General features: G+C 41.7%; 1 protein-coding gene across 1 annotated transcript in view; it reads left to right on the top strand.

The window, feature by feature from the left end:
- Nucleotides 1–18,320, top strand: part of PTPRA (protein tyrosine phosphatase receptor type A) — a gene marked incomplete in the record, with an annotated part of 4,245,980 nt that overhangs the window by 1,864,305 nt on the left and 2,363,355 nt on the right. Inside the window, 2 exon segments of the mRNA XM_044064105.1 lie at nt 1,900–1,920; nt 9,461–9,481. Coding sequence (XP_043920040.1) covers nt 1,900–1,920; nt 9,461–9,481 — 42 coding nt within the window.

Here is an 18,320-nt window from a genome sequence, read left to right as displayed (position 1 = left end):
AAAAGGTTTAGTAGAGTGTTGATACTGGCTTGCAGACTGATAAAGTGGCAACTGTACTTGCAGGCATTTTATTAGACTATGGTAAAGAAGCAAGAACTGAATCATAAGATGAAGTCTTCAGGCTTACCAGTTAATCCATGTTTTCATCCTTACCTATGGTGTTGAGATTTGGCTTTTTTCAAGAAGAATGGCATTGCAAATAAAGCCAGCAGAAATTAGATTTCTTTATAGGGTTGCTGGAACCATTCTGTCTTTGGAGAGTGTGGCTGGAGATGGGGAAAGTTCATTTTACCCTGTTCAGCTGACTACCACTGTGCCTATTCACTTGGACAAGGCAGTTGATAAAATGTCAGCTTTGTATTCCTGTTCTTCCAGAGGGGCTGTTCCAGGCTAATCTGATTCAGTGTACAGTTCACCTGTTAAAAAATGTATTGTTTGTTTCACTGCCATGCTTGATCATTCCTTTTTTATTAGAAAAAAAAATTGAAGTTCAAAATGTCCAGATCTTTCCATCACTTATTTTATTATGTATTGTATGCGACATTGTGTAATAAATTATAAATGTTCCTCTGAAGAAGGTACCTATCATTTCTCTGACATGGGTTGCACAGTGATGAAGTGAGTTTATATTTCCACCAAGCAGTAGGCTCTCCTTTGATTTTCAGCTGAGATGTCTTCTGTGCGGAGTCTCTTACCTGTGTCCTGTTTGATTTTCTCTTGGTTCTTTAGTTTCCTCCCACCATCCAATAACATGCAGTAGGTAGATTGGCATCCCCCAAATTGCCTGTAGGGGGTGTCTATATACTTTGTGAGTTGGTGAGATAGTGCATTTTGTAGTAGGCCCATATACTGTCCAGAACTCGTTTCAGTGACTTGTACCCATTTCCTGCTGGGATAAACTGTAGTGTCCTTGTGAGTCCTGTACATAATAAAATGGGTTAATGGAAGATGGTTGGATGGATGCTGAATCATTTCTTCCTAGGTCTCCACTTGGCCATCGGGGAGGGGGGGTTAGAACTGAAGTGTTTTCTATGGAGGACTACTGCTGATCTAATTGGTTTTGTGTTTAATGCTGATTTGACTTTGTATTTTGTTATTCAGAGGCAGAGTGACACGAGATATGCACTAAGCACTTTTCTTTCCTTGCTTGAACTGAATAATACAGTGTGACATTCTAATAGTCCCCATCTTTGAGCAGCTTAATTAGTGTGTGAACCTGAAATGCCAGTATGTTTGGTAAGTTGTCATCTGGGATGTTCTGTTCATAATATTCAGGCTATACAGTGGAGAGTTACTAACATGATGAGGATAGAGGCACAGCTGAAGGTAATGTCTGACAGCAATGGAACATCAAGCTTACTGGAGATGAGTGGAAGGTAGAATGTGATATGGTTGCAAAAAATCCTGCTCAGGTGGCTGTATAGATGTGATAAGAAAGGACAAGGTGAATATGATGATAATGATGGAAAGTATGGGAGGATTCAAAGCAGATGAGAGTGGTGTAACCTGTGCTTACATTGTCTGATAGTGGTAATAAAAGTGTTCAGAGTTTGTGTTGCCTCCACTGATTTGAAAATTAAGTGTAGGTTACAGAAAGATTAATTGTATAGTTTATCCTGCAGCATTCTAGTAGAAGTGGTGTATCAAAGTTTGTAATGCATTTTTCAGTAAAATTAGTGTATAATGTGCTATTTGGTGCCATTTATCCCTTTTTTGTGTGGTATTTTAATTAGTAAAATGCATATTATCTCTGTAGGTGCTTTGAGTAACACTAATATGTGATGGATGCTTCTTATTTTTTTTGCATCTTAATGTCTATTCAGTTTGTTGAGTTACTTTTATTTTGATTTCATTGGACTTTCATGTTTCCTAAATGCTTACTTTTCTCGCTTCTTACAGCCAATACCAACATTACTGTAGGTATGTATTACTGAATTTCTTATGTTCATGTTTTTAATTGTTGTGTTTCTCTGTCTGCAATAGCACAAGACGTGTATATTGTATACCATTAATACTAACACTTTCTCTGTCACTGTCTCAAGGTGTTATAAAATGATTATTTGAGGATAAGATAAAAGTTTAAACATGTAATTCCTGTATTTAGTGTATGTTTTGACTATTGTAGAGATGCTGATGACTGTTGTGTAGTAGCACAGTAGAGTATTGAGGAGAGATCCTTATTTACTAGACACCAGTGTGAAACTTCTGTACACCTGTACACATGTGCACTAAAGTCCTGTCTGCCTGCTTGCAGTATAGGCACAAAGAAAAAAAAAAGGGAGTCTGGAAGAACCCCCAGACTTCACTACAATAATCTGTCAACTGGAGCCACACTGGATTTGGAAACATCAGGATGACTGGGATGCCACATTAAGAGGATAGGAAAACATAATTTCCATTCACCCCAGCATTACATAAATTACTCATTTCTTGCCTTCCTTTACAACCCATCATCCTCCTGAATGTTCTGCATGTATTGTTCCCACCAATTCATTTTATTTCTATGAAATTTGCTCTTCCTTTTTCTAAAGATCCCACCTCCAGTTATTTCATCATTTACGCAAAATTCAGTTCTTACATTACAATTTAGGTTTTGATTTCCATTTTCTAGTGATTGTTTTTTGGCAGCCAGTAGCATTACACTTAGTAAGGCCTCACTTTGTGCAGTAGTGGATTATAATAGGGGTGAAATGGGTGCCTGCTTGGGGCCCATTAAAAAAACAAAGATTAATTAAAAATAATAACTTTGTAAAAACATTAACACATTTTCCACATCTTTTAGGAGGGATTTCCACCCCACACCTCTATCTAAGGAGGTTCCAATCCCACCATGTGGTTTGCATATCTCTTTAGTTCTGCCCACCACCCTGTCATTTATGCACACACAGAAAGCATCCCTGCCAAGACATCTTTTAAATATTTGCTTGGAAACTAAGTAGTCTCATACTTTGAATGCTGGCCTGGAAACTATTGCACTGCTGAAACGAGGGAAACTACAAGCGTACTTGGAATGCTAGCCTGGGAACTATTGTGGTGTTGAAACGAAGCCCAGCCCTGCTATTACAAGGTAGAAGGTGTGTGCATGTGTAAAATGCCCTTGTTAGGATCAAGTCCCTGTACAAGGGAAGGAGAAACTTAGTTTGGAGCCTTAATCCTTGGCACCAATTGCCAGATTGCAATTAATAAGTTATTGTAGAGGGTCAGTGTATGGTGCTGTTTTCCTGTCTCAGAGGTTTGGGTTTGAATCTTTCCTCCTCCACTTCTTAGTCTGGCAGTTGGTGCAGAGGTGAGTTGTAGTTTTTGTGGTACAGGATTTGATTCTGTCAACTTTTGTTTGCCTATTATGTAACCTTAAGCAAATCACTTAACCAGACAGAGCTTTGAGGCAACTGGAAATCATATGCTCCTTAGTGGTCCGGTGAATTGCAAGCCTCGGCACTACTTATTCCCAAGAGTAGTTATTGTGTAAAGAAAGAAAATTGGTAGAGTTGTAAACAAGAGCATCATCATATGAGCCGTGTTTTGGGTGTAATCATTGGTTTCTTTGATGGTTTATTTAGCTGTGAACAAACTGGACAGCATGGTCTGTGTGTTTAAAGTTAATATTTTAATTATGAACACATTTTTAATTTAGCTTTTTTCAGCTGTGAAATGCACGGTTTCCCCACAACATTTTCACTAGCACTTTGCACATTTAAGGAGCTGCTTCTTGTAGTACAGGGTGCATTCTCTTAGCCTTTTCCTTCTGCATGACTCTGGCCAAGTTACGTCATCAAACAATGTTACACATTTGTATTTTGAATTCCTACACTCCGGTAGCCGGTAATTAGTGCTTCACTATATGCTATTTGATTATGAATCCATCACATCTCTTGTAGTTTAATGGGTTGCTTGATTCATTTCGTTAAATGTGAGTTTCAAGGAAAGAGAAGTTTACTGTTTCACATAAATCTATATTCAATGTGAGAGCAGATTTGTTTAGAAAATATTAGTGTTTTGCTGTAGAATCTAAAATATATTTTTTAAATGATATTCAAATCTTTGTAATTGAAAAAGTAAAGAAGAAAATAGAATGTTTGCTGACAGGTTTAAGCAGGGTTTATGGTAATTGGGGAGAGAGATCCAGGTGAAGATATTGTTATAGCTGGAAAGGTTCTCATTCATTACCCTGCATAGGGCCCCATTTGTCCAGGATCTAGCTCTGACCATGGAGGTAGGTGTATGCTGTAGCCATTTAAGTAGGTCAGACCTGTACTGAGTGATGTCAGAGGGGGCAGCTGCTATTAATGACAGGGAAGACATAGGGAGGTCAGAAATGAGATGTCCATGTCCTGCAGCATTTATATTGTCTTAAGTTGTTTTGCTTTATTAATTGTTCTAAATAGTGAATTAATTCATTAATAGGCCTAGATTGTATAATAAATGTTGCATTTAATATTTTTTGTAGTACCACCTTTACAGCCTCCAGTAACCTTAAAGGGGTTGACATTTGTCAAGTCATATAGTTTGCATCATTTGGCATGATCAGAACCATCTGATCATTAGCATCCATTATGTATTGTTACATAATATGTGGCGCAGTCTTCACTGCGAGATCAGATTGTAAAAGATTTCTATGTTTAGTTAAAAGCTGTTACTCTGTTTAGGCATTAGTGCAGAGGACTAAATCTGACACTTGTTAATGAGATGTTTCTTGCGTCAAGGGTGCAAGAATCTTCCCCACCTTCATTTGCCTACTTAATGACCTTGTGCTAGTCACTTAACCAGAGTGTGCTTTGTGACAGTTGAGAATGTTGGGCTAGGCTTCTTAATAGTTTCCTGGACTGTATACCTAGTAACTGCCTATGAAAATGTTTTTTATTTATTTATTTATTTATTTATTTATTAATTATTAGACATTCCTTATTACATAACTGAGCTACTTCAGGAAATGTTATGACAATATCATCAGCATACCAATTTTAATACAGTGTAGGCCATTTACTCTTCAAGGACAGCAGGCACCACATTTGTAGATGAGTATGAATTTGTGAATTACAGTGACAGCAGTTTGGCTTTTTATGAATTGGACTGTTCAGAAATGGGTACGTTTGTCTTTAGTGATCAATACCATTTGTTTCACTGCTTACTAGGAAAAATATTAAAAATTGCGAATTTAAAACACACTAACAAATGTTGCTGTATTAAGCAACAAAAACTATTTAAAACAATCAGGAAGGTATATGTAAGCTATTGATCGGTGAAGATCTTATAATTCAGAGGTGGGCAGAACATGGATATGTTGGGCAAATCACTTGTTGCCCCTTTCCTTGAGGGTCACAAGTGTTAAACCAGGAATGAATTTGTAGATGCTCTTCATGTTTCACTGTTGCAGTCATCACATTTGGGTATCTCTGCCAGGGTAGCCCTCGGTCGGCCTGAATACCAGAGGCTTAGTATTTCTGCGTCGGTTGCTGTCGCTTCAGGACTGACGTCAGGTCGTCAGTAGTATAAAGTAAAGCAGCTGATGCCATTACATCAGTTTTTCTTGCCATGGAGCCTGAAGCAGAAGCAGTTCGCATGAGTGCTGGTCGACCGCTACCTGAGTTTCGTCTATCGAATTGAAGCTGAAGTCTTCTAAAGTTAATTACCCCATTGAGAATCCTTTTTTCTTGCACTAACCGAAGTCAGGAAAAAGTTAACAATTGTCTCACCTGTGGAAAGCAAATACCACACTGAGACTTTCATTCTTACTGTGTCACTTGCTTAGGCCCAGACCATGACATCCCCATTGCTGGTCCTGTACCCTCTTTAATGTGAGAAGCATTCACCGTAGAGCTCTTTTTGTAGACCATTATTTTTGTGTTCCGTCTTCACATTCCAATATGGCAGCAGTCTGCCAACAATCTGTGGACATTCCGAAAAAACGTAGAGAGAGCGACAGACCAGACAAGGCTAAGCCTTCCGATGACGCTACCGCTAAGCAGTTAGTTCTCCAGAATTCATTGAGGTGCTTTCGCAGCCCCTGATGCCCAATTCAATATCTACGCAGGCCTCTACCAAGACCCTTTCGGAGTCCGGTATGCTGCAGAAATCTTCTTAGTCTTCCGAGCCTAGGTCCGGAGCCACGAAGCAGGCAACAGCTTCCGAGGAGGCCTTTTGAATCTAGACAAAAACAGACTTCTTCGCATCCGATTACCGTTTCTCTCAGACCGACGGATTCTCTCAGGCCTAGAAGCTAGGCCACTACTAGGAAATCTGCCTCTAGCCACCATCTTGCTTCTGCTCCACCACCCCAAGCACAAATGATTAAAATGACGGAGGATCTCATCTCCCTTATCCAGGGTAGTCCGACCACGTCTTCTAAAAGGAAAGGCACCCTTCTCCAGAAATTATGACCGAACAGGATTCTGAGGAATCTGGCTATTCAGTTTTTGAAGAGGAACAGCATCCCTTAACTGCTTATGAGGATTCAGATGCAGAGGAATCCATCCCTTCTGCCTCCCCTCCAGAGGGACCGTTCCTTTGGGGGAAACCCTTTACTCCCTCAGGGAACATTTCCAATGGGAATGCAGGACCTACCCCAATGGATTTTTTGCCTGCATTGTCAGTCCATTTTTTCCACAGTAGTGGGATGCTGGCATCTGCTGTAGTGATGAGCTCTGTGGTGCATTTGCCCTTGCTTAGCAGTCCCATTCAGCTTAGCCACTCCAGTGAGAGTTGGGTGTTAGAGAACAAGAAGCTTGCTGGTCCTTTGGGATTGCATATCTTTTCCAGAGGAGCATCCCCCCCACCTGCGGTGGCTGTTTTGAGGTCTGCTTTGTGCTGTCCTCCATGGAGAAGCATGCCTGCTTCTCTCTCTCTTTTTTATGTTGTGATTGCATTCAGCAGTGCAAGCTTGCTAGGTTCAAGCTCTGCAGGTTATACCGCCTAGTGCTTCCACCAGCTGTCTGTGTGGCAAGCCAGAACCACCTCCTTCCTCAAGGAAGGGTGAGTTTGGCCCTATGACTGGCTCCAGGTCCAGGGTCCTTCCTCTCCCCATTGTACCTTCACTAGGGGAAATAGTCATGGGGATAAGTTTAGGGGTGGCTCCTAGATTTACTTTATACCTTACTTCAGTTTTCCCTCATTCCAACTGGAGAGGCCGCAAAAGTATCTCAGAAAGAGGATCCTGGGCCTGAAAGACTTGTCCTATATGGACAGACTCAAAAAACTCCAACTATTCTTTGTCGCATATCGCCTACTTGGAGGCAATATCTGCTTGACTTACAAAGCCATGTCTGACCTAGCTCTGTTAGGAATGCTACATCTAAAGAAATCCCAATCCCTCTGCAACACACGTTCGAGACCTCAACCTCCTTACCACAATCAACAGAACAAGCTGGAGGGTCACGTTCATAACCTAGAGACTGCCCATGCTATGGAGTAGACTTCCCATACATGTCAAACAGAGCACATCACTGGCCCTCTTCAAGAGAAATTTTGATGAATGGATAGGAAATAGAAAATCTACCCCAGCGACGGAGGCACTGGGAAATAAGGTCTGGTGGCACAATGCCAGGGTAATCCTGTGGGCTAGGCTTGTAAAGGCTCCAGGGCCATTAGCCTAATACACACCTATGAACCATGGATTTCTTCACAGTGCATCTTGTTGTAAAGCCAAAGTCATTCAGATGATCTTATTTTGCCCCTGGCCAGTGAAGCTTACCTGTTGTGACCTCATCTTCTGGAGAAACCTCTCTATGTGAAGCCTTCCAGTACTCCCTTTACTTGGCCCATTGAAAAAGCTTTAACCAAACATTCAGTACTTTTGCCTAACTGCATGTATCTCCATTTGTTTTGATTGCCAGTGATACTTTATATCCTCACAAGGTGGTCCAGATCATTTCTTGATCCCAGGGGCTTAGCACAAGAATGGCACACACAAAGAAATAACCTTTGTGGTGTGGGTAGCTGCAAAAGGGCTAGACCTTTTCCTCCGCACCATTTGTGCTTGTCTAGATTACCTGCTTCAAATTTGACATGGGATTTAGTTACTGTTCCATGTTAATTTGGCTGCTGTGTATTTTCAAGTAGAGATGCGAGAGAGAACTCTAGCTTCTCTCAAGGTGTATACAACTTCTTAAGGAAACATTTACATTTAGACTTTCTTTAGGAATCATCCTCTTTTTCCTTGGTATTTAAATTTCATGTTAGAAAAAGTAACATTGCCTCTCTTTTGAACCAGATCATAAGACGGATCTTAAGTTCTTGTCATGGAAGGCTTTCTTTGTGGTGCTAGTTATATTGAGTAGAAGGATTTCAGAGATTCCAGTGTTCTTTATGGAGCCTCCTTACTTTGTTTTCCACAAAGACTGTGTGCCCTTATAAAACCAGTCCTTCATTTATACCAAAAGTAGCCAGCAAAACCAATTTGAATCAGTATGTGAATTTGCCTCTCTCAGGAATGAGCCATATTTGTTAAATTACTGAGATGTTTACAGTGTTAAGATCCTTTTTAAATAGGACTAAGTCAGAAAAAAAACTCAAGTTTTTGTTTTATATGCTGCAAGCAAGCTGTGGTCTTCAGATCATTAAGGTAACTTTAACTATTTGGTTAAAACATAGTTTTGTTATGAAAAATTAAGGTCTTTCAGCTAAGCATTTTGTTTATTTTACCAGAGCAGTAGAATCTTCTGTTTCCGCCTTCAGGAATGCATCATTAGATAGTATTTGTGCAGCTACAACATGGGTGTTTTTGCATAATTTCATAAGATACTTTGTGCTAGATGTAATCTGTAGAGCTGGACCTTGCTCTGGGGCTTCTGTTATCCTTGGGATCATTTCTAGATTTCACCTGGAGAATGAATTTGACTCTCCCCTGACAGTTGAAGATATTGAAGGTTACTGAATTTGAATGTTGTGCATTTACTGTAACAGTAAATCAGTGTGCTTTGTCTGTTTAATTCATCATACCCACCTGTCTTTTCCCCTACCTGTGTGATATGAAGCCCAGAGGTGGATGGTTTCTTTGCTTTTTTTACTTTCTTGTCTTTGAGCTTAAATCTGCAGATAGGAAGGGAGAGCAAAGCATTATGGAACTGAGAGAGAGTTGGAGGTCAAGGTAAAAATCTTGGTGCAGAGCTGATGTGAGGCTGTTGAGTCTTGATGGTTGAAGTGGATAGGTATAGATCATCCAAATCTTTCTATGGTAAATGCATGACTTTCTTTTCTATTTTTATCTGTTATTGAGAAAGCATTACCACTGAACCTCTGTCAAGATGGTTCTGCAGTGGTTTTGAATTTGTCATCTTTAAATTAATGCTAATGAAAATGTGTAGGTTGAGAAAAGTGTATTTTTTTTATAATTAAGTGATTAAAACACTTATGCATTGAACAAAAATAAGTGAACACAAAATGCTTATATATTTAAAGTGCACATAGTCCCTTGAGTTGTTAAATGTCCGCAAATGATTTACTTTTGTTCTGTCATCTCTTCTAGGTTCCTCAACTTCTAGTCTTGGTAAGTATTTTTGAAATTTATTCTTTTGGAAGCTGAAAATGCTGCCATGTTTCCTTTTTATTCTTCAGTCTGGTATTAATTTTTAGGGTTTACTATCAAAAGGTAGAAAGGCAGTTCAGTGTCAGGCTCCTGTTCAACCATGGTAGGAGTGACATTCGGAATGGCGACAGTCATGCTGCCATCAGTTCAGCAGATCGTCAACAAGGCAGGGGACATATGAAGCATGTTTGGAAACTGCAACTGTGGCCATTAACATCGAAAGTGGATTGTCGATCTTATTAGTCACTCATTCAACCTCAATGTTCATGAGATTGATGAAATGAGTCTTTGTGAATCTTGCGGTTTTGACAGTAATCCAGGTTTGAATATCATCCAGGCAGCCATATGATTTTTTTTTGTTAAACCTAATCCTGTTTTACCACTCATAGCAGCATTAGGCTAACAGAGTTTTCACAGTAATGGACCACTGGCATTTGAGCACTTCCTCACTTGAGTATTTTCTAACTACAGGCATATGCTGTGGTGGACACTTGTCTACATCCTTGGTACCTTATGCACCATTATACACTCAACCTGAAATGTCAGTCTGGGCTGCTTTTCTGTATCTTCCTACCCCCCCATCCTCCTCAAAGGATGGATGAGCTGCACTGGCCTCTTGCTTCCACCTTCTTTGAAATACTTCTGATAATTAAACATAGGTCATTTGGATAATAGTCATACTTCTCAGCTGTGTAGATTTCTGCCTCATATTTTTGGTCTGTTTCACATAAAATTAAGGTTTTCTGGCAATTTGTTAAGGATTAACGTCAGAATATTACAGACATCAGAGATTCAGGCTTCATATCTTTCAGAAAATGTATGCTAATGCAGAACATGTTTTATCAACTTTAAGTTTGTAAGAGCAATATTTAAAAATTGTCCCTGTTATGGGCCTTTGTCCCTCCATTAGTTATGGCTTTGTATAGATTTCTTGCTCTAAGAGGATGTTCTTCGTGTTTTACTGTTGCAGTCATTACATTTGGGTAATCTGCTGGCAGGTTGCCCTCAGTCGGCCTGATTAACAAAGTCTTGGGTCCTGCGTCGGTTGCTGCCCCTTCTTCCATGACGTCAGGTTGTCAGGGGTATAAAACATGCAGCCGACGCCATTACATCAGTCTTTCTTGCTGCATGGTGCCCGAAGCAGAAGCAGTTCGCAAGTGCCAGTCGGCCGACTCCTGAAATTTTCTTTTTCGAGTTTCATAACCAAAGTCTTCAACTAAAAGCTAAGTACCCCGTTGGGAAAACTTTTTTTTGATCCTTACCGATGTCAGTAAAAGTTAATAATTGCATTACTTGTGGGAAGCAAATACCTCATAAGGATTTTCATTTGTACTGTATTCCTTGACTAGGCCCTGACCAGAACATGCCTTGCTGTCAGTTTTGTGCTAAATTTAATCATGCACGATTAAACGTCGGCATATTTTTGCTTCTAAATATTTTGGCTGAAGATTTAACTACCCAGAAATGTCGTCTCTTAGCAATCCGACTATCGGAATACCCAAAAAAATGCAAAGAAAAAGACATAGACCGTCGAGGTCCAAAACCGAAGACGATGCTTCTCCTAAGCCAGTCGCCGATACGCCAGTACTCAGTCGCTTTCGCAGCCCCTGATACCTGCTACTTTTGATTCGCAGGCCTCTACTGAGACACATTTGGAGTCCGGTATGCCGCGAGATACTTTAAGTATTGAACCCGCGGATGTCTCTACCTTAGATGGGTACGGAGCTGCTGAGCAGGAACTGGCTTCTGAGGGTGTTTTCAGACCTAAAGATTTGTATATTAAACTGACACCATCTTCAAAACTAAGGCCAAAAACTACTTTTATTTTGTCTAAATAAATTACGCTTGGGCCACGTGTACAGGCCCCAATGCCTAAAAAAACAAATTATCAAAATGGCTGAAGATTTAATTACCTTGATCAGGGGTACCCATCCCCCTCCTGCTAAGTGGTCTAGGCAAGGCACTGACTATGAATTTTCAGATCAGGTTTCTATTTCTTCTGATTCCTCTTCTGATCAGGATTTATCTATACCCACTTATAAGGACTCTGATGCAGAAGACTCTATCCCTACTGCTTCTCCCCCTGAGGATTTCTCTTTTGGAGAAACTTTGCATAACTTAAGAGACTTAGGGTTTTTCTTCTTCTTCCTCAGTATAGGCCTTTGGCTATACCTCCTGTCCTAGACATTGTTGTTGATGTTTTCTCAGAATCCAGTATGACTCCTGATTCCCTGCCTCCGGCTCCTAGTAAGCCAGACAGATACTACAGGGTTCTTGACTCCCACAAATTCCTTTTCAAAAAACCTACTACTGACCCTGAAACCATTTCTCAGGGTCCCAAGGGTGTTAAGGCCTGTACTGCTAAAAATCCTACCCCTTCTGACAGAGATTCCAGGGCGCTGGATAGATGGGGTAAGAAGGTTTACACGTATGCAACCTGGCAATCAGGGCTTTAAACTGTCAATTTCATATGCTTAAATATCAACAGCATGTCATGGGTTTACTTAAACAGAAATTTATGTTGATTTCTGACTGTGTGGAAAATAGAGTTGCAGGATTTATTACATTCAGCTGAACAAGTTGAAAAACATACTTTGCAATGTGGTTTTGATTCCTTGGAGGCCTCTTGCAGGGCTGCTGTAACTGTATCTGTGATAAGAAGGCATGCTTGGCTCAAGGATTAGTCTGCCTGACCATGTTAAAGCAAAATTGTTGGATGCTCCTTTACAACAGAACAGTCTCTTTGGTAATAAGGCTGAAGACATTTTGTAAAAGATGGAAGATAAAGCTAAATCTATGCAAACTGTGAAAGATTTCTTACAAGTGCAGCCACCGAGATTTAGTAGGCACTGGCCTACTAAGAACTGGTCCTTTCCAGTACCCACGAGAGCCGCTCAGGTAAAATCCAGACATTCCAAAGGCTCCAGGTTTCAGTCGCAAGGAACTTTTAAAACAAAGCAATGGGGTGCCTCCACCTCCAAATCTGGAAGCAACAAGGCACCTCCCTATGGTAAACAGTCTCAATGACTTTCCACTGCAATCACCAAGCACTTATCTTTTGGCCGCGCCTTTGGGAGAAAAACTGGCACTTCATGCAAGAAACTGGCAACTGATTACCCAGGACAAATGGGTTTTAAATATAGTATTCCAGGGATACAGATTTCATTCAGATCTGCCTCCAAATCAGTGAGCAGAGGCCCAGAAACAAGTTGTGTCCCTCACCCCTATAGTGCCTTTTTTAGGCAAGGTTCAAATGACAAATTCACCACCGTAACAGGTACAAGCAAGCAAAATCTGAGGGTAATGCTACTCAATGCTAGAAGTCTAAATCTCAAAATGGACTCACTCGAGGCACTCCTTAAAATGGAGATCATTGACATCTGTGCAGTGACTGAGACCTGGTTCAAGGCTCCAGAGAGCACCCCTGCACTACCAGGCTATAACTCATACCACACTTTTCGGCCACCTAACCCAGAAAGAAGCACTAAAGGTGGAGGCGTGTCCATATTCATTAAGGATATCCACACCTCCAGGCTAGTTGCACAGCATAATGCATCCGAGATTATCCAAGTGCAACTAACTCTGGGCAAGACCGCAATCCAAATTGTAGCTTGCTACAGACCCCCCACCATGCTCCAGGATTCACACTCCTCATTTCTTGATACACTGGAAAGTATTAGGGTACAACCCAACACCCTAATAATGGGCGATTTCAACTACCCCACCATTAACTGGGAAAATTACTCGTGTACCAACTCTTTTGCTCAACGTTTTCTAGAATTCATAAATTCCAACGCCTTGGATCAACTTATTCACACCCCCACCAGGGGCAGCAATATCCTAGACCTGGTCATTACCAACATGGGAAACCGGTGTTCCACACCAGAGGTCAATTCCTCGTTGGTCAGATTCGACCACATGCTAATCAGCCTAGACATCCACATCCCACCCCCAGCCCCAATTAGGGAAACCATCGTAAAAAACTTCTCCAAAGCCAACTTCACACTTCTTAAGACAGAAGTGGCAAACTTCATGACACCCATGCAGACGGGCAATAGAGGTATGACTGCCGAATCCTACACAAATGCACTTTATAAGCACTTACACGAGTGCATGGATCATGCTATCCCTAATGGAACCAAGATGTTATCCTCCAACAAAAGGAAGCCAATCTGGTGGTCCTCTGCCATAAACAAACTCTACAACAGAAGAAAGAAACTGTTGCAAAAAAGAGTAAAATCCCATGACTGGAGGAACTCCCTGGTCATCCTCCGTAAGAAGCTGAGATCCCTCATAAAATCCTCCAAAGCTAGTTACGAAAACAAAATTGTCACTGACTCTAAAGACAACCACAAAGCATTCTATAGCTATGTCAAAAATCTAAATGGGAACACTCAGATCTGCTCTACAGCTCAATGGCACTAAATATACAGAACCAACTGATATTGCCAGCATCCTAGCAGATAAGTTCAGTGCTAACTTTACCCCCCTCTCACCCCCTAGAGGGCCCATCTCTATACCGGAAGAATGCAAAGTTCCTATAAGCACGGCTGCGTAGGTAAAAAACACACTCTCCAAAGCCAAGAACACAGCATCCATGGGACCTGACAATATCCTAGGTTGCGTTCTACATGAACTACGGAATGAACTGGCACCCTACCTAAGTACCATGTTCAATCATAGCCTCACCTCAGGTTTTGTACCCACTGAATGGTGCACCTCGACTGTTATCCCACTCCACAAAGGGGGAGCCACTACGGACCCTGGGAACTACTAACCCATTAGCCTGATGAGCCTGGTCTGCAAAGCCATGGAACGTATCATTGTGGAACTCATAAACAAAGACATTGGTAATCTCCAAACTCTGGACCCTACCCAGTTTGGATTTGTAAAAGGCAGATCATGTCTCCTAAACCTGATTGACTTCTTTGAAGCAGTCACCAAAGCCATAGATGAGGGTGAAATGGTTCACACAGCTTATCTAGATCTCACCAAGACTTTCAACACCATCCCCCACTCTGGAATTAAAGATAAGGTCACTAAACTAGGTATAAATCCCTATGTCACAAGATGGGTTGCCACCTGGCTCACGGACAGAACCCACACTGTGAAAGTAGCGGATTCCAAATCCGGCATCGGACCAGTGACAAGTGGAGTACCACAGGGTTCAGTCCTGGGTCCTCTCCTGTTTGGTATCTACTTCTCTGAAGTGCAGGCCAGCACATAAGGTCTTTGGCTAACAAAGTTTGCAGATGACTGCAAACTAGGAGCCATAATCGAAACTCCTAACGATGTGGACAAACTACAAAAGGGCCTCACTGAGACAGATACCTGGTGTCAAAGCCATGGCCTAAAACTCAATGCCAAAAAGTGTATTGTCATCCCCTTTGGTAAAAACTCTGTACCCATGAACTACCACATAGCTGGTAGTCTACTTAATGCCGAAAATGTGATGAGACCTTGGGACACAGGTGGACAGTAGTCTCTCCTTTGATAATCACATCGCCACAGTGGTCAGGAAATCCTTCTACGTGGCTCATCTCATCACAAAAGGATTGTCATCCCGAATAAAAGAGGTCATTGTTCCCCTCTACTCATCACTCATTAGACCCATTATAGAGTACAACGCCCCTTTTGTATGTACCTCACAAGACATCTACAACAACTGGAAAGACCACAGAAATACCTCACAAAAAGTATTACTGGCCTCAAACAGATGCCCTATGCAGACCGTCTCAAAAAACTACAGCTTTACTCCACCGCATATCGCCTACTCAGGGGCGATCTCTGCCTAACATACAAAGCTATGTCAAACCCAGAGCTGTTGGACATGCTTCACTTAAAGAAATCCCAATCCCTCTGAGCTACATGCTCTAGGGACCTAAACCTTGTCACCACAATAAACAGAACATGCTGGAGGGATAGATTCCTATCCCAGAGACTTCCCATACTCTGGAACAGACTACCTATCTATGTCAAACAGAGCTCCTCATTAGCACTCTTCAAGAAAAATCTTGATGATTGGATGGGAAATTCACCCCGGGGATCACTTCAATGGCTCTGCTCGACAGGGGCACAGGAAAATAATTTTCTTGGGTGGCGAAAGCCAGGGTACATTTTTTGGCTAGGCTTGTATGGGGCCCTAAGGCCGATAGCCTATACACCTACCTATGAACCTATGACTATGGGGGCTATTCAACCAGTACCAGAAAAGGAAAAGGGACAAGGTTTTTATTCAAGACTTTTCCTGGTATCCAGAAAAGACAAATCATGGCATCCAATTCTGGACTTATCCATTCTAAATACATTTCTGGACATTCCAAAATTCAAGATGCTGACTCTTCATCAGTTACTACCTATGCTAGGTAAAGGTGCCTGGTTTGTAACTCTAGACTTAAAAGAGGCTTACCTGCATATCCCAATCAGGGAATCTTGCAGAAGATACTGCCGCTTCAAAGCAGGCTACTTTCATTATCAGTTCTCTGCACTGCCCTTTGGCTTATCTACTGCACCCAGGGTCTTCACAAAGTGCTTGGCACCAGTAATTGCATTTTGCAGGCAAAGAAATATTCAATTTTTATCCACACCTGGACGACTGTCTAATTCAGGCAGAAGACAAGGGCACTCTTCTAAAGCATCTGGCGTTTGTAAAAAGGGTTCTAACTTGTCTAGGGTACACCATAAACGAAAAGAAATCACAACTGGTACCCTCTCAAAAAATTACATTCCTGGGTGCAAGCTTGAATACAACTGCCCAGATGACTTACCTTACGCCAGAAAAGCAAATTCAATTGATGACTTACTTCAAACACGTGGCCACAAAACCCAGCTATCTGCCTGCAAGACAAATTCTGCAGGCCTTGGGGTTCATGGCCTCCTGCATTTTTCTGATTCCATATGCAAGACTACATATGAGGAAACTTCAATGGTACCTAAAAAGCTTATGGGAGTCAACATTGTCACAGCCTGGAAACAATGATTCCTATCATACCTTGCCTGCAACTAGAGTTCCTATGGTGGGCAGAGGCCTGCCACCAAAACAAGGGACTGTCATTCACTCCACCCCCTGCTACCCAAACCCTGACTACAGACGCATCAGACTATGCCTGGGGGGCACATCTGACAGGGAGATGCATTCAGGGCAAATGGAGCCTAAATCAAATGCATCTACATATCAATCAGAAAGAGATGCTGGCTGTACAGAATGCTCTGACAGCCTTCGAGGTCTACCTTTATCCAGGACAACTACTGATAAAGACAGACAACACCACAGTCATGTGGTACATAAACAAGCAGGGGGGTACATATTCCTACCCCCTTTGCAGACTAGCCATGGCATTGTGGAACACTGCCTTGACTTATCAAATACATCTACAATCTCAGTTCCTGCCAGGAAAGCAAAATACTCTGGCAGACAAACTAAGCAGAAATCTTATGGACCCACACAACTGGAACCACAAATTTTCAGCATGTTGACACGCAAATGGGGGAGCCCAGACATAAATCTTTTTGTCTCACCCCAAAACTATCAGTTGGACAAATTCTGCACAAGAATTCATCACAAAAAAGCCTGGAAAGTGGATGCCTTATCCTTCAGCTGGAAAAACCTATCAGTCTATGCCTTTCCCCCCTCTGCCTCTGCTCCCCAAAGTCCTATTAAAGGTCAGACAGGACAAACCAAAAATGATTCTGATTGTTACAGACTGACCTCGCCAACACTGGTACCTGCGCAATGTGTTGCACCTTCCTCCGTGGCACCTGCCTCAGACACCTTACCTACTGTCTCAGCAGAACTGCCAAATTCTGCACACTCAGCTCCAAACTTTGAATCTTGCAGCATGGCTAATCAGCTAATTTTACCCTTTACATCTCTCAGCAAACCTGTGATGGATGTTATTTTGGAGGCTAGAAGGCCTAGTACTAGAAAAGTTTATGCTGACAAATGGAAAAGATTCTGTGCCTGGAACCAAGCACAAGGAATCAGCACAGCAATGCCCAATATTCCTCAGATTCTGCAATACTTAACTGAGATGCTTCACAAGGGTCTATCTTTTTCTTTCATAAAAATCCATGCCTCTGCCATTTCAGCTCATTACAACACAGAGCCTCCCCTCTTTTCTTATCCTCTGCCAAAGCAGTATCTCAGAGGGGCCAAAAATTTAAGACCTCCCAGGAGAGCACCAACTCCTGCATGGGACCTCAGTTTTGTTTTAGAAAAATTTGCTCTACCTCCTTTTGAGCCAGCTGCTACTGCAGACCTAAAATTTCACTTTTGGAAAACAGTTTTTCTTTTAGCAGTCACTTCAGCTAGAAGGATTTCAGAACTACAGGCTCTTATGGCAGTGGAGCCTTTCATTATTTTTTACCCGGACAGGGTGGCTCTCCGGAGCGATCCATCCTTTATGCCTAAGGTGGTATCTAGTGTGGCTCTTAATCAGACTATTCATCTGTCAACTTTCTTCCCAAATCCACAGAACAAGGGTGAGTGGATTTTACATTCATTGGATGTACACGGACAACTAAGATCATACTTAAACAGGACAAAATCTCTAAGAAAAACTGAACAACTATTGGTGGCATTTGCTGCAGGATCAGAGGGAAAGGCGATTTCAAAGCAGACTGTTTCCAAATGGATAAGCCATTGTATTCGTTTCTGCTATATACACCATGGTAAACCTGTCCCCAAGGGTATCAGATCTCATTCCACCAGGGCTGCATCTGCTTCTGCAGCCTTTCTCAGAGGGGTTCCTACTAGAGACATTCTAGAAGCTGCTACCTGGAGCTCAGTTCATACGTTCAG

Source organism: Protopterus annectens, chromosome 2.part2, assembly GCF_019279795.1.
Source record: "Protopterus annectens isolate FY-2018-M chromosome 2.part2, PAN1.0, whole genome shotgun sequence".
NCBI lineage: Eukaryota > Metazoa > Chordata > Ceratodontiformes > Protopteridae > Protopterus > Protopterus annectens.
Note: the sequence above shows the minus strand (reverse complement) of the source record. Positions and strands in the feature narration are given on the sequence as shown.